A 25,466-nucleotide genomic window follows, 5' to 3' on the forward strand; every position below is an offset into this window, starting at 1 on the left:
AAAAAATTTTAAATGTGAAACATAAGCAATACTGCCTTTAACATTTACAGTAGGTTAAACATCTATTCAAGTGACCTCTGTTCACTAAAACATTAGTAATGCTCATCTTTTTATAAATAATTCTCTACAACCTAACACCTAGTAAGTAAAGCTTTTATTGCTTCTCTCCTGGAAATTATCCTATAAATGGGTTAACCTTGTAATGTTGATTCAAAAGCACAAAGGGAAAAGGCAATAGAAGTCCTTTTAAAATCTACTTTAATCTCAATACTTTTAAGTTTTAAATTTTGATCTCATTAACCTTATGAATGTCAACCAACAGAAAAATAAAACACACCAAAAGATCCAGAACTCTTTAAGGACTGTAAAGGGACAAGCTTGAAAGCCTGACGCCAATCCTCTCTTTGTCCAAAACCACCACGCTAACGGCTCCAGCCCCATGAATTCCTAGTTCAAGAATCTCTATATCAGATGCTATCAAAAGTTAGTAATCGTAGCTAACATTTATAGAGTGCCTACTAAATGCGGAACACTGTTCTAAGGGCTTTACATTTGTTAACTCACTTTTAAATCATAAACACACTGAGATCAGGAAAGTGGTTTAACTATTCTTAGTTTCAGTTCCCCGTAGTACAGTACAATAAGATATTTTGAGAGACCATATTCACATAACTTTTACTACAGTATGGTTTTAATTGTGCCACTTCATTATTAGTCCTTGTTAATCTCTTACTGTGCCCAATTGATAAACTTTATTATAGGTGCATGTATGGATAGGAAAAAAGACAGTTCACATAGGGCTTGGTACTACACTTGGTTTCAGGCATCCCAGGGGGTCTTGAAACATATCCCCAGTAAACAGGAGGGAACTACTTACTTTATTTCCGACTTCCACATAAGCAAACTGAGGCACACAGAGGGCAATTTGCCTACAGTTAAACAGCTAGTAAGTGGTGTAGACAAGATTCAAATCTAGGCAGTTTGGTTGCAGAGCACACACTCTTAATCAGGAATCTTTGCTAGTTAATTAGACAATTAATGAGAAAAGGTATATCAGGAAAACAATCTAAGAGTTGCAAATAAGTATTTTCTAAATGAGGTCGGAAGAAAAAAGGATAGAATCATAGTCTCCAAAGCATTTCTGTTTTATTCCTTGCCAAACATTAAAACTGTGATTCTATTTCCTGCTTTGAAAATCAGTTGTTTTGCACTGCTCAATGCCTTTAAGATGAAGGTTTCTTTGTAATATTAACAATCAGTGCACTCTTTCTTTCAACTCCTTTATTAAATTGGTTGCAAAAAAGATATACATTCTTATATTGACAATTCTTATCATGAATAAAAGCATCAAAAATAAGGCAATAGCAAGATGTGCTTCACATATAAACAATCATGTTTTAAGAATAAGAAACCTGAATCCCTGTACAACAAAAAGATTAGGAAGCAAAATGTGAATAAGCTTGTATTCAGAATATACCTATATGTGTGTGCAAAGACAATACACTCATCATATACCTCACTTAGGTTCCTTTATGATGCATAATTCCTTAATCATTCATTTGTGAAACAAGAATGAATATTAAGAAACATGAAATCCAAATTGCACTTATTTTCACAATATCAATGCTAAACTCAAAAGAGCAACTTCATTGACTCTCAATGGTAAATTTCAAACATGGAAAGCAACCTTAATTTTTTTAACCCTGTGACTAGGGTCTGCAAAAAATGGTGGATTATTTTACTCTACTTACAAAGAGGCTGGGTCTCAGCCTGCACTTAAACAGCATGAGCAACAAAGGACAGGAAACAAATATCACTAAGAGTAATGCCCATACATATAAAGATATCTAGTTGAGCCATGTTCCACTTACATAGCAAGCCTATTAAACCACTAGCATAACAGATCATATCTCATGAAACAGAATTACTAAATTAACTACACATCTATCAGAAATTTCCAAATCCCTGCTCCCAACACAATTTTAGTACACCTATTAAGTACCACGGGTCATTTAGAAAAACAGAAAAAAATATACACCTAGTCTTTGCAATTAAAAAAAAATCATAACATAAACAATGTTAGATATAAATTTTGAACTCAATATGTTTTTTCCTACATATTTATGTAATCAAGGCTCCTTAAGCAAAGACAGGTGGTAGGTATATGATCTGTACAAACTTACAGTAGTGTATATTCCAAATAAAGATTTTTCTTCCTACTATGGTATGACAATATAACTGTTTTCTGAATGAAGATACATGTTAAGGCTTAAGGTGTAAACACTTTGGAAGGCAAACAGCTTAGTGAAAAAAATTACGGTTCATTTAAAAATGTGTATCATTTCATAATAGACCCCTGAACTTTCAAATTTACATGTGAGAATACATTTACATCTTAACTTTCTAGGAAAGGCACAGGCTTTATGTAAAAAAGCAGCAAAGTTTTAAACCCACCAATATATTGACAAAGCCATTACTTTTATTAGAAACAAATAATGCTTCTCAAGGTGTTGGCAACATGTCATAGTATCAACATATACTTCATACAGTGTATTTCTCCCTTTAATTATATTCCGGTAGGAGGTGGAATACCTCCTTGGCTATGAGGGGCAGACGTATTTGATGGACTGTGTAGGCTGGTCTCCTTGTACACAAACCAAGCATTTCCTCCCCAAAGTATCATATTTAGAAAGCCAAATATCTATGAAAGAGAAAAATAAATATGAAAATCAAATACCTACTTATAAAAATTCATGCCCTTCTTAAAAATCTCTTTTTCTTTAAATATTTAACATTTTTATGCAGTACGCCATTATTTCACTTAAAGTTTAATACTACACACAATGAGAAATAAGGAAGACTACATTTCAATGTACAAAATGTGGTTATATAATGACTTATTCCCAAAGAAATAAGGCTAAATCTCTAACATATAAAATCATGGCTAAGAGATTTACTCTTCCAAATACTTTCACTTTTCTCCTATTTAGAATGATTATCAACTGCTTGTGTAACTTTTCCCATTTACTTCTTATCACCCCCTCCTACCATCTCTTCTACTCCAATCCAACAGTTGTAGCCACAAAAAAAGAGGAGTCACACAACTTTACTTCCCATCCCAATGAGTCAACCTCAAAGAAATTAATCTTCCTGGCTGGGTGTGGCGGCTCATGCCAGTAATCCCAGCACTTTGAGAGGCTGAAGCAGGCAGATCACTTGAGGTTGGGAGTTTGACCAGCCTGGCCAACATGGTGAAACCCTGTCTCTACTGAAGATACAAAAGAATTAGCTGGGAGTGGTGGCACATGCCTGTAATCCCAGCTACCTGGGAGGCTGAGGTAGGAGAATCACTTGAACCCAGGAGGCGGAGGTTGCAGTGTGCCGAGATCATGCCACTGCACTCCAGTCTGAGCGACATAGCGAAACTCCATCTCAAAAAAAAAAAAAAAAAAAAAAAAAGAAAAGAAATTAATCTTCCCAGATATAAATCTGTCTAGATGAAAGAAAGTCTCAGAGATGAATAAAATCATGATCTTGGTTACAGGTAATACTTTTTTTAGACAAACTTTTCTTCACTAAACACTATATTGTTACTAGAATTCAGGTAGCTGAGTAAAAATAAAAACCATCCAGAGATTTACTGAAAGCTATTGCTTTCCTGAATTACTAGTACTTTAAACAAATATATGAAAGAAAAAAATTATAAATAATGCATACATACCACAGATACATTTAGGGATCCCATACTGGTCACAGAGCCAAAGTAACACAGTACTGCTTTCTTCTTACAAGGCGGAAGTTCATCAATAATATTGTGACCAGTAGCTATTTTAATATCTGTCAGAGCTTTAGCCCAGGCTGAAGTGCTCACCAACCACAAAAAAGTGGCAACAAGTGTAACAACAAAGTCCTAAAGCAAAAATCAGTAAGAGTTAATAATGAACAATTAATTTTAATACTAAATTTCAAATCCATGATGAAGAAACTGAGATTACATTCAACCTTATGGTGCTGAGAAATGGCCTTCATGATATACTTTATTAAAAAAGTCAGTCAGCATAGTAAACATTGCTGTTAGTGTTACAAGCACAGTGCCTGAGTTACAACAGTAAATAAGACTCAGTCATCCCCTCAGAAGTCTAAGATTTTCACACTAGAAACCAAAGTTTTATACAGCCTTCAACATAACCTCACCTCAGCCACTTACTCCCAGGACCATACCTTAGACCTTGTCATCACCAATAACTGTATCCTTCCATACTCTGTTTTGATCATCCCATTTTCCCATAACACCTCTTTCCAGCTCACTGTCTCTGGCACCCCAATCCTAAAACTCCTTTGACCCCACCAAGACCTACAATCTGATCCTACTGCTTTCTTACTGTATCACCACTTCACTAATGTCCTCACTTATTTTAATCAATTTCTATTCTAAGGGCCTTCATTATCATCTCTTGCACATACTCTCAACTCCCTTATCCTTCTTCTGCAAAACTCTAACTTTAGTTAAACCAAATTCTCCATGAGATGGATAATAAAATGGTGAAAAGCACACACCAGAATGGTATCTCTTTTAAATTTCCTAACCACAAATTTTAAGACTGCTCATTATATTAAGAAAAAGGCAACAACAAAAATCTCCCAAGACACCTTATCACTATTAACTCTATACTAAATCCTTTGCTATTTATTACAAAGAATGGGATGGTTTTAATATTTTAGAATAAATGGTTCTAATGGGTGGTTTTAATATTTTAGATCATAAGTCTAATCTTGTTTGATCTTCCTTCAAATTAATGACCAGGGTAGGAATAATATAAAATTTGTATCTTTTGGATGCTATATATGCTAAACATATGCGTACACTCAAGGATAGGAGCTCTTACATATCTGCAGCAAAAATCTTTCTAACCTCAGAATGGATTTTGGAGCTTATCACAGAAGCATTTTGTTTTTTAAATAAACCCAATTAGTTTTTAATTATTTTGCCAGCCCTTTTAGTCATTAGGTTGGTGCAAAAGTTATTATGGTTTTTGCTATTTATTTTAATGTAAAAACCACAATTATTTTTGTACCAACCTAATATTTAGGATAAATACCAGTGATCTCTTAGGAGATATAGAAGCTATGCTATATAGCTTGCCCACTTGGTCAAGACAACACTGAATGAATACTTAGGATTAGAGAACCAAAAATAATTACTAATTACATGAACACAGAAGTACATGCATTTTGTATCTGAGCTCTCTGCTGCTACTTGTCCTTTTAAAAAACGTAGCTCAAAGAGAAAAGGCTAGAAATATAGCTTATATTTTCTGCACCGTGGAAGTACTCCCCCCTTTTTACTGCTGTACATCTGCTATACATTCTGCTGCAGGTAGACATTTTCTAAACGCTTGCTAGAAATACAGTGTTTTTTGGAAAACTGATGAGTAACATGAGGTTATATCGCATGTTAAATAATTTCTCTTTACGGAAAAGTTCACAACTTTGATCAATATATTTCAAATCCTCCTAATTTTCAGGTATTTTCTTCCTTCCAAAGTCTTTTTTTTTCGTAGTTATACTCTTAAATCCACTTTGATGGCTTGAGGCATGACATTCTTATATTTCAAAAGCAGGAACTTTTCTGAAAATGATGCACAAAGTAACCTAGGTTGAAGGAACGTGGGGGGGAATTCTGGTCCCTTCAGATAGTATTTGCTCTACTCAGGACTCTAGTCACACTGCACTCTAAGTGAATGGTGCCACCTGGAGCTCTGCAATGCACAACCTGCAGCTGCCTAGGGCAGCTCTACTCCTCCCAACAATTCACAATATGATTCATAGATTTTTAGAATTTGGGATACCCTAATTTTGTTTGGATTCATTTTCTGGTATTCTCAATTTTCCACATTGCCTTGAAACCTTAAACTCCTGCTACTTAACAAAAAAAAGTGCTATATTTACTTCAAAAGAGAATTGAAGTAGATTTAAATTTTCATAACTGAAACTCTCCTAGAAACACCTTAGCACAGAATTGAGAATATTGCTAAAAGGGCTTGTCCTCATTAATAGTACCTAAAAATTAATGTCATATTTGGCTATATCTTAAATTTTGGGTATCTCAAAAAAAACCTTTTTTTTTTCCCCCTGAGATGGAGTCTTGCTCTGTCACCTAGGCTGGAATACAGTGGTGTGATCTTGGCTCACTGTAACCTCCACCTCCTGGGTTCAAGCGATTCTCCTGCCTCAGCCTCCCAGTAGCTGGGATTACAGGTGCCCACCACCATGTCCAGCTAATTTTTGTATTTTTAGCAGAGATGGGGTTTCACCACGTTGGCCAGGCTGGTCTCGAACTCCTGACCTCCTGGAGTGATCCACCCACCTCGGCCTCCCAAAGTGCTGGGATTACAGGCATGACCCACTACACCCAGTCTCTCAAAGAAAATCTTTTAATATTTTTATGGTTACATTAAAAATAGAACTGAAAATTAAATTTAGAAGCTAGACTTTTATAGACAAGAAGCACCCATTATGTAACAATAAAAACCTACTTAAGGAATTTTGGATTATCTCTTTATATGACCACTAACTGGTCATTCTGAGGTGGAAAATTACTTTTTACGTTTCTGAATGATGCAACTAGGTCAGTTTTATAGTTTTATCAGACAAAAACCACCTACAAAAATAGATCGGAATGCTGCTTTAAGAAGGGTAGTATTTTTAAAAGTTTACTAGACAAAATATGAGAAATAAAGGGCACACTGATAGATTTAGTAAAAAAATTTGTTGGGATGACAAAATGGCAAGAAATAGCTTCTAGTTATAAAGAATTTTAACAAAATATAATTATCTATAAGATTATTCCAGTTCCCTTTTAAATAAGATTTGAAAAGTCTGCAGAAGACACAGATTCCTAACAAGTATGTTGGATAAGCACTGCAAATTAAAACAGTTGACGTCTTATCTTTTTAACAACCGAGAAGTATTTTATGAAAACCTCTAGTTTTCTTGTGTCTCCTATGACATAAGAAACAGAATTAAATATGAATGATAAAAGACTGTTGTATTACTTACCATTTCCATTCTTATGATCCAGCAGCAAAATTAAAAATAAATATGTAAATAAAACTTGTAATGTTATTTAATAATCCTTCATATTTAAATAGCCTTCCCTTTAAAGTAACTTCACAAATAATTAGCAGATGTGTTTTCTCATACATATGAATGACCAGTATCACACATAAAAAACACCTCTGTTTTCCCTTTAAGTCACTAATAACTGACTTTGTAGTTACTCTTTTATAGTGGAGGTGTAGCTTAAAACCATGATTTCTCTCTGGATTTGCCACCAATAATCCAGGGCAGATTCTACTAACTAAATCTCAGAGAATATTTCTAGCTCAGTAGGCTCTGAAGCCAAAAGTTATCAGGACTTCAAATCTAAGTCCTTTGCTGATACCTCAAAGATTCAAAATTAGTTCATGGTTGCCACTAATGCTGAGTATAAGAATTACCTGGGTCTGATTTTAAATTAAGGAGTTTAGGGACATAGACCAGGAATCAACAAACTTCTTTTGAAAAGGGCCAAATAGCAAATATTTTTTATCTCTGTTACAACTACTCAACTTTACCATTGCAGTGTGAAAGCAGCCATAGGCAATGTGTAAATGATTGTGTATGGCTGAGTTCCAAAAAAAACCTTTATTTAAAAAAACAAGGCCAGGCTCCTGGCCACACCTATAACCCCCAGCACTTTGGGAGGCCAAGGCAGGCAGATCACTTGAGCCCAGGAGTTTGAGACCAGCCTGGGCAACATGGTAAAACTTCGTCTTTACAAAAATACACAAAAAGTAATTGAGTATGGTGGCTTGTGTCTGTAGTCCCAGCTACTCAGGAGGATCATTTGAGCCCAGGAGGTTGAGGCTGCAGCAAGCCAAGATGGTGCTACTACTGCACTCCTGCCTGGGCGACAAAGTGAGACCTTGTCTCAAAAAGTAAATATATAAATAAAGAAGTAAAAATAAAAAATAAGACAGTGACCTCTGGGACATAGTTTGTGAACCCATGATATAATTAAACTCAATAAGTTTTGTAGAAGTATAAAGTGGGCCTTTAGAGAAAGAAAAAAAGTAAGAAGCAGAAAGAGTTATGAGACTATGTTGTGATAAGTAATTCTTCAAATTAAAAGAATTTCGACTTAATTTTTTTGCTATTTGTAACCTGATGTGCTTTATTACATATCTGAGTTTTTTCCAAGTTAAAATAGATTTTAAAAAGAAATAAACTTTCCTTATAGTGCAAATAGGCTAAAAAAAATTGAGTTAAACTTAATGGGAGAAAGCTCAACCTCGTGGCAAACACAGGCTAAAATATGCTGAACTGGCTTACACCAAGAATTTTTATTTCCAGTATAAGAAAATCTATATTTAGCTTATACAAATTATTTATTTAAAAAATAAAGTGATTACTTACTATCATAGGAAGTTTACGACTATCCAGATACAGACTCGTGTAGCCAACATAAAGCAGAAGGGCAGCAATGCAGTACAGGAACACAAAGACTGCAAAGGTAACATAGAATTGTGCAGAAGAAGAGTAATCGCCTATGAGGACGTAATCTTTCCAATTTACATCACATATGTTTACACCTGGAGGTGGCTGAAATGATGCCTCATTCAACCTATTAAAATAAATGTATGAATTATTGGACTTTCCCAACAGAGACAGTAACATTTAAGCAAAACAATGAGTGACACTTCAAAAAATACTCCCCAAATATATTAAAAACATTCCTTTGGGGAAAAAAGTAAAATTCAAATATTATATTTAAGTAAACTGAAATTTTCATAATAAATGTATATGTTATACCTGGTATTAGTTTATGATACATTGAATATAGACTGAATTAAATACTTTCATACCCAGATACTATCTTCCTGCAGTAAACAATTAGTCAGGTAGGAGAGATTATACCAAATGGTTTATACTTTGAGACATCATATTTCATTCTGTGTGGCAGAGTATGTGTGACTAGCCCCAAGAGAGCCAATTACAACAATGATTCACATTTTTAACCCTGGATCAATAGTTGCTAACAATAAATACTGCCTTTCATTTTTCCCAACCATAAATTGTAAAAAACTTGTCACTAAAGATGCTGTAACAGTCCCTTATGTGAGAAGTGTCTAGGAGAAAGGATACAAGATAGGCTTTGATGATTAACCACTTATTATCTGACGTATCTTTAATATGGGGATTTTATTTAATCATCAAAACAGCCTTACAAGATACTACTTCCAATTACTGGACCAAAAAATTGAGTCTTGGGTGAAGTAAGTAAAATTAGTAAGTGAAAGAAGATTCCCACCCTGGCTTAAACATAGGACATATTCAATAAACTTTTCAATGGATACTGATGTCAAACAAGACTTCACAGATGAAATACTCATTTTACTTTAAGAGTAAGAAAGTGTGGCTTTATGCTAATGAATGAAATATGGAATCTCTTTTCTTTATATACATATATCTTAAAACTATATAAAGACATTAATATTCAGCAATTACAAAAAACACTGATAATCTGGATTTTTCTAAGTTATGTTTCCTTCTACATTAGGGCTTCTTATACTAAGGTGATAGAACAATCTCTAGTTTGCTTTATTTTTACATTTCCAATCCTCTGTTAGAATAAAATTATCAAGGCAACATCACATTGTTATAAAAGTTTCTAAATGCTTACTCTCACTTTCTGTACTATTTTGTCACAGATCAGGAGATGTTTTTAGACAGGCATGGGTCTCTGTGTACCACAGTTTGGGAGGTAATGATCACTTACAAATGAGCAAACAGTCTAAAATTTTCTACCCCCCACAATCAATAAATTGCTGGCAATCTTAATGACTCACTGTGAAAGTAAAAAGAGTTGTGAAACCATTAAAATAAATATAACTCACCTGAATGGATAACCAAAAGTAGCTGTAACAGTTTTATTCTCAGTAATTGCGGGAGGACAATTCACTTGAATTTCTGTTTGGCCCTTAAAACCTCCACAGGTGGCAAAAGCAAAGATAGAAGCAATCTACACAAAGTAAGATGAAAAAAGACAAAAGAAAAAAAAGATAAGCAATACTACAACCAAAACAAGGGTCACTAAAACTGTAAGCACACTGATTATTAAAAATTGGCTAACATTCTAGAAATTCTTTTTTTGAGACAGGGTTTCTGTCGCCCAGACTGGAGTACACTGGCACGATCAGGACTCACTGCAGCCTTGGCCTCCCAGGCTCAAGCGATCCTCCCACCTCAGTCCCCCAAGCAGCTGGATCACAGGTGTGCATCACCACACCTGGCTAATTTTTTTTTGAATTTTAGTAGAGATGAGGCCTCGCTATGTTGCTCAGATTGGGCTTGAACTCCTGAACTCAAGCAATCCTCCCATCTTCGCCTCCCAAAATGCTGGGATTACAGGTGTGAGTCACTGTGCCCAGCCCCCACTACCCTTTTTTAAAGAGATGAGTCTCACTCTGTTGTACAGACTCAAGTGTAGTGGCACAATCATAGCTTACTGCAGCCCTGAACTCTCAAGTGATCCTCCCAAGTAGCTGGGACTAAGGAGTGTGCCACCATGCCTGGCTACATTCTAGAAATTCTTAAACACAAACTAAGATGGTGAAAGACATTAAAACATTCATTTGCAAACCTCGAAAAATGTGATTTTATTTTCCCCGGAGTATAATATAGAAATAAATGTACCAGCCCATATGACAATTCATTTGCTCATACTTTAGTGTATCCCCTAAGTATTAGTATGAAATATAGAGGGAGACTCATTTATTAGTATCAAAATCAAAAGGGGTGAATTGGAGGTATTTTTATTTGGAACACAAGTTACCAGTAATTTGTAAAGCCAAGAGGTTGTAAGCAGAGAAGAGACACTATTTCATGAGCCTGTTAAACCTCCCTTGTGGGTATTTCCAGGTCTCAAAAAGTTGTTGGAAACTTATTTTCCTAATCATGTATATGCTTAAAAAAATGAATGGTGTTCTCTCAAATACCATCTAAAACACAAAAAAACCTAGAAGCAACCTAAATGTTGACAGGGAATCAAACTATAATTCATCCATTCATTCATTCATGCAATGAAACATTATATAGCTGTTGGAAATTAACAACATAGAATGCTGGAGATTAACAACATAGAAAGTGTTCATTACATATAAAGTAGATTTAAACAACAAAAACTAGAAAGGTTATGCATCAAAATTTTAACACTGGTCACCTCTCAAAGGAAGATAAATAATTCCTTTTTATTTTTGTACTTGTGAATTTTCTACAAAACAACACAAGTAAGCAAAAAATTCCAGATGCGCTGTTAAAGTCCAGGAGCTCAATCTTTCAGCAAGTGGTGATGGCTCTATTTTCAAAATACATTTGCAATCTGACCACTTGTACTGCCTCCTGATCTGAACTACCATCACCTTTTGCCTGAATTTTGCACTAACAGCCTTCTAAATGATCTCTCTGCTTCTGCCCTTGCCCCAGCTTCAGTCTGTTATCAACACAACAGCCAAGACAAGCTTTTAAAAATGTAAGGCAGAAAATGTTATCCTTTGCTCAAAACCCTCCAATGGCTTTTGAGCTCTCTATGAATAAAAACCAAAGTTCATATAAAGGCCTGCAAGATCCTTTCTTCCCTTCTATTTCTGATCTCATGTTGCTACTTTTTCCTTTACCTAATCTGTATACACAAACTGCTTTCCATGCGATACCTTTAATGACACGGGATAAACTCTTCCTTCAGGACCTTTGCACTGGCTATTTCCTCTGCCTGGAATACATGCTTCACTCCCTCACTTCCATAGCTTCCTGTTCCAGTATGACCTTCTCAGAGAGACCTTCCCCTCACCACACTATATCAAATAACAGCACTCCTACCCCGCACTACCTATTCCCTCTACTCTATTTCTGCTCCGTTCTAATTACCACTGCTTGACACAGTACTTAATTTGTCTGTCTTTCCCTAGAATAGAAACTTGAAGAGGTCAGGGGCTTCGTTTTGTTCAAGGTCACACACACTCAGCAACTGGTAGTAGGTAATATTCAATGCAGATTTGATATCAAATATTCACTGTGGAACACTTGACATAATGCCTCCCATGGATTATTCCAGGGCCTTGAATCTTGTAGGCCATAATCCACATTATAGTAATTGTCAAGGGTTTGTTTTTTCCCATCCCCCCCCCCCCCAAAAAAGATACATGAAAAGAATCTGGTTACAGATAGGAAGAGTCTGAGGTAATGTCCAGCACATAGTTTGGGGTCTTAACTGTTAAGAGGTGATCCCTAGTTTTTACAGGATTTCAAAATATGTAAAAGTAACTTTCCTTGGAAAATGTGTCATGAAATCATTTTTCATTATTTGTACTAAATAATGTTTTATGTTAAAAAAGAAGGTAAAGATGGAAGAATCAATACTCTCTCAGAATAAATATGCATGAATACACAGAGTGAAAAGGCCAGAAAATGAGTCCTGAGCATATACCCATGTTTAAATAAAAAACAAAAAACAAAAAAAAAAAAAAAAAGAAAAGAAATGAGATACACAAATTGAACCAATGGAGCAGAATAAAAAGGCCAGGAATAGACTAGTGTGTATAAGACAAATTGTATCTAACAGAGTTGATTTGTAGATCATGGAGGAAAGGAATGTGGTGGTTTTAAAGATATGCCCACAAACTCTTTGATACAACTCCCATCAAGAGATGGAGCCTGATTTCCCTTCCCTTGAGTGTGAACTAAATGTAGTGACTTGCTTCTACAGAATAGAATATGGTACTGTAGAAGAAATGGGATGTCTTTTCTGAGACTCAGTTATAAAAAGATTGCAACTTTTTTTTTTTTTTTGAGACACAGTCTCGCTCTGTCACCCAGGCTGGAGTGCAATGGTGCAATCTTGGTTCACTGCAACCTCCACCTCCCAGATTCAAGGAATTCTCCTTCCTCAGCCTCCTGAGTAGCAGAGGTAATTACAGGTGCCTGCCACCATGCCCGGCTAATTTTTGTATTTTCAGTAGAGACGGGGTTTCACCATGTTGGTGAGGCCAGTCTCGAGCTCCTGACCTCCGGTGACCCACCCGCCTTGGCCTCCCAAAGTGCTGGGATTACAGGCTTGAGCCACAACGCCCGGCCAAAGATTGCAACTTCTGTCTTCCTTTCTCACTCTCTTGAACTTTCTCATTCTCCGGGGGAAGCCAGTGGCCATGTTGGGAGGATACTCAGGCGACTTTTATAAACTCACATGGTGTGGAATTCAGGACTGCCAGTAACCACATGACTGAGCTTGGAAGGGATCCTCTGAGGTTTGTCAACAGTCATGAGAATGAGCTGGAGGCCTTGAGATAACAGCAACCCCAGCCAACAGCTTGACTGCAACCTTATGGGAGACCCTATGCCCAAACCACATAGCTAAGCTGCTCCCAGATTCCTGACCCAAAGAAGAATGGGTGAGATTTATTATCTCACTTAATAAAAGTCAACAGACCTTTGTTTTAAACTGCTAAGCTCGGCGTAATTTGTTATACAGCAATAGATAACTAATACAAGGAAGAGCTGTTCAGTAAATGGTCCAGATGAGCTGCACACAAAAGTAAAAAGTCTTTAAAAAATGTGAAGACAATATAAAAGAAAACCTGTGACCACATGAAAAGGAAGAATTTAAGATTTTTTTTTGTAAAAAAGAACCATAAAAGATTGTTAAATTCAACTACAGAAAAAAAATCTTAATCAAGTCAGCTGTTGAATTTAAACAAGCTACCAATTAGATGAACATATTTATAATAAACATAATGTCACAAAGGATTTACTAGTATATAGATCTAAGAGAAACCCTTGCTCACACGTACTAAGAGACATATAAGAATGTTCATGAAAAATGGGGAGGGGAAAAGCAACAGGGAAATGGATAAAATACCATAGTATATTCTTACACTGGGAAGTTATACGGCAAAAAAGATATAAGAATTACAAGTGCCTACATCAACATAGATGAATCATAGAAATCCAATGCTGAGTTAAAACAAAAACAAAACAAAAACCATGTTGCATATGACTACCTAGACTATAAAACCATTTTTTAAAAAGCTCTGTTTACCTGCCTACATTACACCTGCCACTATTTTTGTTCAGGCCCTCACCATTTTTCACTGGGACTAACCCAGCAGACTCTTCCTCACATTTCCAATTTCATTCCAATTGATACTCATCTTCTATAATGTGGGCACTATAGCTGCAGTACCCAGTAATGCTACTTGTGAGTCTTGAACACTTTACATGTCACTAATCTAAGTTGATATATACTCCAACTGCAAAATACACACTAGATTTTGAAGATTTACTATGAAAAAGATGTAAAATACTTCATTAATTTTTATATTGATGACTTGTTCAAACAATAATCTGGATAGATTGGGTTAAGTAAAATATATTGTTAAAATTAATTTCACCTGTTTCCTCTTATTTTAGTGTGGTTAATAGAACACTGAAAATTACTATGTGGTTTGCATTTTTGCTTCCCATTGTATTTTTTTGTACTGGACAGAGCTAGTTTAGAATGATGCCACACTGATCTGAAATAAAAATCTGATCATGTCCTTCCGATTTAAAGGAATTTCCTCAATTGTTTTTCAACCTAAATTAAACAAAAAACGCTCCAACTTCTTAATTTGGCATAAAAGGCATGGCTGATCGATCCTCAACTTTATCTTTCTAGATAGATTTATCTGCAGTCTATTCACTGCCAGGTACTGTATGATTCTGTCACATTATACTGCTTACTGTTCCTGAAACATACCATGTATTTATGTCTTAAATGTATATGCTTCTTCTTCTGGGAATGCCCTGTCTCTGATTAGCTCATCTTTTAAGGCCCTACCCAATTCCCTGTGGTAGAACTCATGATTCTTCTCTTGAGCTATCATAGACATTAACTCTATTATATATGAACTCTGCTATAGGCATTTTTCTTGTGTAACTTGCTTTATAAAAAATAAAATGGGGCCGGGTGCAGTGGCTTATGCCTGTAATTCCAACACTTTGGGAGGCCGTGGCAGGAGGATCATTTGAGTCCAGAAGTTCAATACCAGCTTGGGCAACACAGTGAGACCCTGTCTTAAAAATAAAATAAAATAAAAAAATTAAATGGAAAAATGAATTTCCTAATATAACAAGTAGCAAATAAATGGCATACTGCACTACAGCTTGTTGCTTTCAAGACTATCACTTCTACTGCTCCTTTGCCAGACTGTCATGTCTTTGCACCTGGTTTTGTTTAGGATTTTCAGTGACTAGCAGAAAACCTGGCACATAGCAGATGCTCACTAAATAACTACTTAATTAAGGAAAAAATAATTTCCAATAACTTATAAATAAAACCATATTTTGAATCTTACATAATTATTATTTTAAAGCTTTTTGTTATAAGGATAGATAAATATCATGACAGCAATTCTGGTCTTTATCTTATAGAAAGAAGGGACAAAAGCACATATTTTATATTAAACAAAGTACAAAATTATGAGGGCAAAATATCCAACTATCTCACTTCTCCCTATATTCTACTGCTATTTTGATCTAGACTGGAAGTTATATACTGGCAGCCTGTTGGTAAAACCTGGCCTGCAAATATATTTGTGTGGCCTTTCCAGTATTACAAAAAAATGTGAATTTGTTGTCATTGTTTTAATATCAGGGTATTACACATAAAAATTTGGATTTCCTGCTTTTCCTGAGTGTGTATGGGAAAGCTGAAGAATGGCAACATCAGACCTACATTCTCATAAAGCAACAATCAGAGAGAACTGAGTGACAGATGTCACTTATGGCAGAGTATGTGCTTTCCAGGTTATCCGCTTCTCCATTGTCTTAACAGCCCTCAGGATGTGTGTTAGTTGCCAGTAAGTAATCAATGACATACTATTGTTTTTCTTCCAAACATCTTGCTTCACTCATTTACTTTAGAGGGTGGTTCCTATGACCATTTCAGTTTCCAACCCTAGTCTAAAATGAAGGAGTACTGGTGTTCTGATTTATATTTTCTGGCCACTTTTGAAACTTATTTTCCCATATACTCCTACCCCATGAAGAATGACTGAAACTACTGACATGGAATTCTATCTGCACAGTAACTAGTAAGAATCCAGGGGCGGGGTGACAGCAAGCTTCTGTTTAGTCAGAAAAGTTACATGTTCACATACAGCCCAAAGTATCCACAGAAACAGTCCCACTTACTTCTCTGCCCACCAGACCCATACTAGATGACCACCATGGCAGATCTTATTCAGAGAATTGTAACCTCAGGGTGAATAGTACAGCCTGGTTTTCCGGAGCACTAGTCTCCAAAGTAGACTGGAGTACCAGAAGAAAATATGTAAACTTCTATTTAGATCTACTTTCAGACTTAAATAAGGAATTGAAGCTTTATTGCAATTAATATACCACTGAAACCCATGCTGGGCATGCACATCAGAAGGTCACATGTCAGTACAGCATGCTGGGTATCCTGAAGGTAAGGGGAATCTCATACATGGAAGGACAGACAGTGATAACCTCATCTATTCTTTCACTTTTAGTGTTCATGCATTACAATGTGAGTGGGCCTGGATTTATGGAATAATTTGTCTAGTTTTAACCAAATCAACCTTCACAAAATTGACCCATGGCTTTAAAATGTCTTCAAAGAAATAGATTGGTAACACACACACTCATGTATAAAAGAGAAAATGGAAGCATTCATACTACTCTATGATTACAATCATCAGCCATATTACAAGGTAAAAACAGACTACTTAATCAGATCACAAGAAGGTGGCACAACAATAAAAAATTATCAGAATAGTATCTGAAGCAAGGATTTAAAAATGTAAACAAAATTTGCACTGAGTATATAATATACCTTAAGATACTAACTGACATAGTAAAACATGCATCTTAAGTTGTAGATGCATATTGTGGCTCTGTCCATAAAATTTTGCACTAATAGGAGTGCAAAAAAGACTCTGGAGGCTGGGCACAGTGGCTCATGCCTGTAATCCCAGCACTTTGGGAGGCCGAGCCGGGTGGATCACCTGAGGTCAGGTGTTCGAAACCAGCCGGGCCAACATGGTGAAACCCCATCTCTACTAAAAATACCAAAAAAAATTAGCTGGGTGTGGTGGTGGGCACCTGTAATCCCAGCTACTTGGGAGGCTGAGGCAGGAGAATTGCTTGAACCTGGGAGGCGGAAGTTGCAGTGAGCCGAGATCATGCCACTGCACTCCAGCCTGGGCGACAGAGTAAGACTCCGTCTCAAAAAAAAAAAAAGACTCTGGAGGCTGGGTGCAGTGGTTCATCTCAGCATTTTGGGAGGCCAAGGCAGGTGGATCGTTTGAGCCCAGGGGTTCGAGACTGGCCTGGGTGACATGGTGGGACTCTGTCTCTATAAAAAATTATAAAAGTAGCTGGGGGTGGTGGTGTGTACCTGCAGTCCCAGCTATCCAGTAGACTGAAGTGAGAGAAAAGCTTGAGCCTGGGGAAGTCAAGGCTGCAATTAGTTGTGATCGTGCCACTGCACTCCAGCCTGGGTGACAGAGTGAGACCCTATCTCAAAAAAAAAATAAATAAAATTTAAAAAGAGTTTGGAGACTTAACTTCTATTGCTAGACCATGCTAATTCTGAGGCTTCTACTGGAGAATACTAGTATTCACCTGGTTTATGAGTGTTGTTTACACGTTTCTAGTTGCAGGATCCTCATTGCTATTTAATTTCATCATTAATCTGAAATCATCTATTTAAATTTCTTTCTGTCCAAGGTTTAGTTTATCAAAGTGATAACTGAAATCTTCAAAAATAGATATAAAAGTATATTATGTATGAGTGTTTACATGCAAAAGAAATGTATGCTGGTTTTAAGTCAAATGATCATTCAGCACTTAAAATGAAATATTATAGCACGTTTGCCTTTACAATCAAAAGATTAGATGCCTAGAGCCAAGGTATGATTTTTATGAGTCAAAGTCTGAAATGTTTACTAAAGTTATTCATTTCAAAAAAGTATTGTTTTTGATGGTGGTATTTCAGTTTATTCACACTGGGAAATAAAGTCAGTTACAAAGTGCTTCAGTTTCACTCTATCTCCCTTTGCTTCTAATGTACAATAGTAGAAAATTCTAAATAGCCTGCCAAGATAATTCCATAATCCTTAAAAATTTGGATTATGGCCGGGTGCGGTGGCTCACACCTGTAATCCCAGCACTTTGGGAGGGCAGGGCGGATGGACTACCTGAGGTCAGGAGTTTGAGACCAGCCTGGTGAAACCAGGTGAAACCCCGTCTCTACTAAAAATACAAAAATTAGCCGGGCAAGGTGGCACATGCCTGTAGTCCCAGCTACTTAGGAGGCTGAGGCAGGAGAATCACTTGAACCTGGGAGATGGAGGTTGCAGTGAGCTGAGATCATGCCACTGCACTCCAGCCTGGGTGACAGAGCAAGACTCCGTCTCCAAAAAAAAAAAAAAAAAAAAAAAAATTGGATTATGAGAAGTAAACTCTGGAGTTCCTACTGAAATAAACAGCTAGAAGTTTTTTGCTAACTCCTAATCATTGTATGTTGAAAACACATTTATGTATGTTGAAAACACATTTATGTCACCTTAAATCTCTGAGGAACCTAAATATATTTATTTAAAAATCATTTATCAGCCAGGCGCAGTGGCTCATGCCTATAATCCCAGCACTTGGGGAGGCTGAGGCGGGTGGATCACTTGAGGTCAGGAGTTAGAGTCCAGGCTGGCCAGCATGGTGAAACCCCGTCTCTACTAAAAATACAAAACTTAGCTGGGTGTAGTGGCAATCGCCTGTAATCCCAGCTACTCGGGAGACTAAGGCAGAAGAATCTCTGGAACCTGGAAGGCGAGGGTGCATTAAGCCGAGACCACACTACTGCACTCCAGCCTGGACAAGACAGAGACTATATTTTTTAAAATTTAAAATATAATTTATATTTTTAAAAATAGAAATCATTTTCTAATTGCTCTACTATTTTCATGTCTTCTGGAGTGAATCAATAACCTGATTGTTGATCTGGCTGGCTGTCTTGAAGTAAGCCTGTCACTCTGTGGAAAACTGACAGCATTTGTTGCCACTGACATAATTTGAGTTTTTAAGTAAAAATTAGTTTTCTTCATGTGTTTTAGGATATTTGATATAGGCTCAACTTGATTGTCCCCTCCTGCTTCTATCCCTGTCTAGCGGCTTTATGGTCATGGTCATTTCTGCTTGGCCTTCTGAGTCCCCTGGTCCACAAACACCACACCTTATGATAGGACCCCCAAACCACCAACATAAGTGAACATACACGTTATCACAAATCCAGACCTTAAGCCTGCAAGTAGATTGGTCCAGGTCTTGAGAGGCTATATATATCTCTTTATTTCTACACTTTTAAGTACTCAGCTCTATTTAAGTCGTAAATCCAAATAGTTGGTTGAGCTTTCTCCAGATTTATTAATAATTACCAAATTTGGGAATAGTCTTTCTCCCTGCCATATTTTCTGTTCTGTTTCTGGTCCCCAGTGGTGTTTACCTCATCAATTCTCAATGCGTGGTCTGTGGACCCCTGAAAGCTTCCAAGGCTCTTTCAGGAGTTCATGAAGGTAAAACATTTTCCTAACGATACTAAGACATTATTTGCCTTTTACACTGTGCTGACATTTGTACTGATGAAGCAGATAAACTGGTGGGGAAAACTGCCGGGTTTAGTAAGAATCAGGAAGAATACCAAACTCTATTTCACTGCCACATACTTGCAGTTAAAAACAAAAAACCAAAAACAAAAAAGAACAAAAAAACCCCACCAGTTTTACTTAACAATGTCTGATGAAGCAGTAAAAATTTTATTAAACCTTGACCCTTGAGTTCTCTTGTCAGTAGGATAAAATGGGAAATGCAAATAAAGACTTTTGTTGCATACCAAATACAATGGTTGTCTCCAGAGAATGCATTTAAGCAACTGAGTTGTAAGCTGAACTAGTGGCTTTTTTTTGTAACCACCAAATTTCTCCCATCTTCACAGTCAAACAGTGGTTTATGCTGTCTTCACTTTCTTACCACACATTCATTCAGCCTACTAAAATCTGGCTTTTTGATTTTACTGAAACTGCTCTTGCTAACTAGTCCTTATTTTATCAACTAGTCCTTATTTTACTTTACCATTCTATTGCACCTTACGTTTTGGGGTACTCTTTTCTTGAAATTCTAATAGTGATGCCAAGGCATTATTTCCCTCAATTTTCCTAACCATTCCTTCTCTCCTTTGCAGGCAGATATCTGCTATATCTGCAGCCCAAACTCATATTTTAAATTCTAGATCCATATATGTAACTGTATCCTGTAGGATACCTCCAAAAGATCTAAAGAGACCACAAACTCAATACATCTGAAACCTTTGACTTCCCACAAAATCTGCTCCTCCTCCTCTTAATGACATTACCTTGAATATGCTAATGGCAACCAAGTCAGAAAGACAGTAGTCATCTTAGGGTCCTCCCTCTTTGTTACCTTCCATATATATTCTAATTTGTAACCCCCTTTTGTAAACCCCTTCAGTCCTACTGAAACTAATTTTAGGCCCTCATAATTCCTCAATCAACAGATTTCCCTTCCTCCAATTCTAGCCTTTCCAATCCATCCTTTTAGAAATTTTCATTTTGTCGGCAGTTAGAGGGATGGATTGGAAAGGTCAGAATTGGAGGGAGAAATCGATTGATTGAGGAATTATGAGTGCCTAAAATTAGTCGTATCATTGACTTGTTTAAAGCCTTTAAGTTCCCATCCCCTATGGCAGGGATTCTGGGCTTGAGTGGAATAAACACTCCAATATTCCATACCCTGCACATATGCATTTTCCTAAGGAAAGGGCCCAGATTCCCAAAAGATTAACCCCAGAAGCAGCCAACCTCTGAAATCTTTTCAGAACAATCTCAAACCGTACCCTCCAACCTAGCATATATTCCAACTAACCCCCAATTACTTTTAAGTTCTCATACAGGGTTATGCTGCTTCAACATTTCCTTCCACTGAACATAAGATTCCTTCTGCCTAGAAAGTCACTCCCCAAGTGAACCAGTACCCATCCTTCAAGTGTTCTCTCAGCTATGAAGTCCTCCCTAGTTCCTCCAAGCAAATGCTCTCTCCCTCATTTCTTCTACTATTCTTTGCATACACCTTTATCACAGTTTATTATATGGCATTTTCGTATTTTGTATGTCCTTCATCCTTAATAGATCATGAGAAAAAGACCATGTTTATTCATGTGGTATGCTAGTGTTTAGTACAGATCTGGTATAAAATAGTCAAATATTTACCACACCATTAACAATGTGTAGTCTTTTCATAAAAGTCTCTCCTGTGTAATAACAAGCTGTTCAAACTGAAAGTATTTCTGTAAGATGCTTAAAAAGGGATATTTTTCAAAATACATCAAAACACGAATGAACTTATCACTAGTGCTTGAAATATTAAGGAAAAAGCTAAGTCTACAGTTGTTTAAAAACTTGACAAAAAATATAAGCACAGATATAAACAGCTGCCTCTTCATTTAAGTGGAAATCTAAATTATTAGTTATACATTTAATTATAATCCTCAATGAGACTAAATCTAGATATAAGACTTTCTTAACGTTCATATTTGATTAGCCTCGTTAATGAGATTTTCCTCTTGCAATTTTTAAATGCTTTAATCATGGTTTTCTTTATACTTAAATCTGGACTTAGGTTTAAAAAAATCAAGTATATTTATTTATGCGTCTTTAAAGTAGTCATTTGTGTGAAGTCAGCACTACTTCAGTTTTCAGAAAACACACAAAATGTTCAGTGAATGGTGAAATTGCCTAACCCCTTGGGCGGTTACAATGGTCCAAGTAGGAAATCACATTAGGTACCCATCAGAGAAACTGAGTTTCTACGCTGCTTTTAAAAACATCCTCGGTAGGTTATTTAGAACAGGAAATTGAAAGTTCTTATTCTTCTTCACCACTCTATCACTAAGGAAAAGGGCGAAAAAGCCATGGATGTAAATGCTGCTGTCTATAAACACAACTTGCCTGCAGAAATACGTAGTGGGCAAGCCCGCAGTGCCTGGTATATTCACCAACTCCTCCAAGTAACTGATCATTGCCAAGGTCGAATTAATAAGCGTTCTTTGATGTTAATGATTGTGAGTGTTCTCAGGAAAGGACTAAAAGCTGACTTTCTAAACAGGATGTTGTTTGGAAATACCCAAAACAAACTCGATGTCCATTCCTAACGTGTTATTAAGTGAACCGATCTGACTCGATGCGTTTTGTTAAAAGGACTTTCTTTAGTTTCCCTGGCCCACAGTTTATTTTTTTTACTATTTTTAACTCGGAGCCCATCTTAAAAACAAATTAAGAACGGAATGCTCGCCAAATCACGTCTACAAGACAAAATCGGCTTTCCAGGGAGCTAGACCTCGAGTGGGCACCGGCAGGGACGTAACCGCTGAGCCTCTCCGCAGAGCGCGACGCCGGCCGCCAGGTTTCGGTTAGACCGCAGCAGGAAGTTTTTCCTTCCTCTGCGGGAGGCAGTGGAGCCAAGGGGATATTTAAACTCCCAGTCCACGGGGGCACCCAGAGGGGAGCTCCGGTGTGGGAGGGTGGCTCCCCTGGGAGCCAGGCGGCCGAGGAGCTCGTGATTCGACGCCCGCCGCGGCGTCTCCGCCCCGCGCGGCCCAGGCCGCGGCCTCCCTGCCCTCCCTGCCGCCCACTCCCAGTCCCGGGGCGGCGGCCTCAAAGCCCGCGCGGCAGGGCTGCGTCCCGGCTCGCAGGTCCCCGTCTCCCCGCCTAGGGCGCCGCGCCGAGCGGCAGGCGGGCCTGGCCGGCGCGGGCTGCACTCACCCACTCGAGGACCTTGATGAAGCCGAGTGGCTCCTTGAGCGGGTTGAGGTTGATCTGGAAGCCGGACATCCTCTGAGGGAAGGAGGGAGAGAGAGTCAGGACGACGGGGCGGAGGAGGGGACCGACGAGAGCAGAGCAGACCGGTGGCGAGGAAGGGCAGGCGGGGCTGGCGCGCTGGCCGGGCTCGGAGGCGGGCCCGGGCGGCCGTGGGGCGGGGCGGGGCGGAGCGGCGGCGGTTGAGCTGCTGGCTGAGACTCTGGGGCGGAAACGGAGTGGGGCGGCTGGGGAGGCGAGGGGCGGGCCGGGGCGGGGATCGGGAGGCTTCTCCTCAGGCCGCACCTGGCCGAGTCGACTTATCCGCTGGCGAACCAAGTAGATGTTGGGCGCCATACTGCGTGCGCCGCGCCCCCTTCCCTGCGGTTCAGCCCCTGGCACTCGGTCTTCCCCTGCGCACGCGTGCACGCGCCGCGCTTCCGGACCCGCGCGACTGCGGAGAGCCCTGACTCGGGGGCGCCCACGCCCGCGCCTGCGCAGCTTGGGGGCGCTGGCCTCAGAGACACCCTCACTTGACCCCGAGCTCACCACAGCTGAGCTCACTACACCGAAGCCGACCTCTCCGTCCCTTAACAGATCTCAACTTTTATATGAATTTATAGTGTATTGGCACAGATGAAGTTGTGTTTCAAGGCATGTGTTAGGGGCCTTTGATTAAAATTGCGAAACAACAGACTTCTGGCTACCGTGCTGTGGGGTGCCTCGAAAGTGTGAATCACCAAAGATTCGTATGGAAATTAGGTTTATTTTCAAAGTTACCATCGCAGCCATGGTTGAAAAATGAAGTAAGTTTATACCTAAGAGAAAAGCAGGCCCTTGGTGACCTACACTTTCACCTCTTCTACGCTGTCGGTCGAGAGTCCTCTTTTTAAGGCATCGTTGGTATCTTTCTTCAAGAAGTTGACCCCTTTAAGATTCAGCTTAGGTGATACTTTCCTCTTGGCACGCAGTTACGGGAGCCCCAAGGTAGTGTGATCTCCTTCCTGGCTTCTTCAGTACCTGGAAAGTTCCTGGACAGCTGGAATGTGGTCATATTCGTGTATATGAAAAACCAGCTTCCAAGGACTTACCTGAATTTCAAGCACGAATATGATTTGCAGGCTACTTGCCACTGAGGTTATTCCGTCAGGGTTGACAACTGTTATTGAACGTCCTTGTAGTAAGCGAACCCTTTCTCTTTCGAGACCTATCTCCTTGTTTGCTGTCCAGAGAGTGCAAAAAATACATTTCATTTTCTATGCAGACAGAGACAATCTTTATGTTTATCTTGGCTCCCGTTCCTCAGTCCCCAGCACAGTCAGTGCTCAATGAGCACCTAATGGCATATCTCATTTTGAAATAACATTAAGAACTGGGCGCGGTGGCTCACGCCTGTAATCCCAGCACTTTGGGAGGCCGAGGCCGGCGGATCATGAGGTCAGGAGTTCAAGACCAACCTGGCTAACATGGTGAAACCCCGTCTCTTATAAAGATACCAAAAAAATTAGCCTGACGTGGTAGCACGCGCCTGTCATCCCAGCTACTCGGGAGGCTGAGGCAGGAGAATCACTTGAACCGGGGGGTGGGGGGGTTGCGGCGGGTTCCTAATGGATGGTTGCAGATTTCTCCCACTAAGCAACAAAGCATCATAGACACCCCTTAGGGCTAGGTGAGTGGAAGGTGACCATACACTGCTACCTGGTGCGTCTGAGACCACGATGAGCGGTGCTCCAGGTCTTCCAGCTTCCTCTCTCTCCTTTTTTTTTCTACTTTGTTTCTGTATCTTCCTCTCAGTACTTCTCTTTTTGTTCTCTTTAGCCCTTTTTTCTAAGCTTTTACTCTCATTCTGTTGAGGTCTTCTGGGTAGGCACCTGGGGACGGAGTAGTGAATAGTAAGACTATTTAGCTTGAGCTTCATATTCACGAATATTCAAATTAGACTCTTAATGTTATTATTATTATTATTTTTTTGAGACAGAGTCTTGCCCCGTCACCCAGGCTGGAGTGCAATGGCGTGATCTCAGCTCACTGCAACCTCTGAACCCCCGGGTTCAAGCGATTCTCCTGCCTCAGCCTCCCGAGTAGCTGGGATTACAGGCACGTGCCACCACGTCCGGCTAATTTTTTTGTATCTTTATTAGAGACGGGGTTTCACTATGTTGGCCAGGTTGGTCTTGAACTCCTGACCTCATGATCCGCCACCTCGGCCTCCCAAAGTGCTGGGATTACAGGCGTGAGCCACCGTGCCCAGCTCTTAATGTTATTTCAAAATGAGATATGCCTTGACAGATTAGAGATATGTTCACATGCAGCTTTATTAATTAAAGATCTAAAACATACCATGACTTAGTAAACCAATATTGGCATCTCTTCTTCTTTTTGTTTATTGAAGGCCTTAGAAATTGGAATTGGCCAGGCCCTTTCTCAACTTCTGCGCTAAACTTTCTGTTGCTTCTGTCTGCCTCTCCTCACTTTCTCTCCTGCTTCTTGTTCAAGCCCACC

At 38.7% G+C, this 25,466-nt stretch overlaps 1 protein-coding gene across 2 annotated transcripts; it reads right to left on the minus strand.

Annotated features, from left to right (window-relative positions):
* Window positions 1–1,266: 1,266 nt before the first annotated feature.
* SYPL1 (synaptophysin like 1) lies at window positions 1,267–23,462 on the minus strand. Of its 2 annotated transcripts, XM_054656231.2 has the most exons (7): window positions 23,271–23,382; window positions 22,932–23,003; window positions 22,119–22,181; window positions 9,939–10,063; window positions 8,458–8,665; window positions 3,722–3,910; window positions 1,267–2,701 (listed from the first exon to the last, which is right to left on the minus strand). In XM_054656231.2, exons 1-7 carry the CDS (start codon window positions 23,319–23,321, stop codon window positions 2,567–2,569), a joined length of 843 nt encoding a protein of 280 aa, XP_054512206.1. In that variant the 5' UTR covers window positions 23,322–23,382; the 3' UTR covers window positions 1,267–2,566. The 2 variants fall into 2 exon arrangements, with proteins under 2 accessions (XP_054512206.1, XP_016801142.1); XM_016945653.4 differs by lacking the exon at window positions 22,119–22,181 and having other exon boundaries at window positions 23,271–23,462.
* Between the last annotated feature and the right edge of the window lie 2,004 nt (window positions 23,463–25,466).

The sequence above is a fragment of the Pan troglodytes genome, chromosome 6 (genome assembly GCF_028858775.2).
Source record: "Pan troglodytes isolate AG18354 chromosome 6, NHGRI_mPanTro3-v2.0_pri, whole genome shotgun sequence".
NCBI classification, from domain to species: Eukaryota; Metazoa; Chordata; class Mammalia; order Primates; family Hominidae; genus Pan; species Pan troglodytes.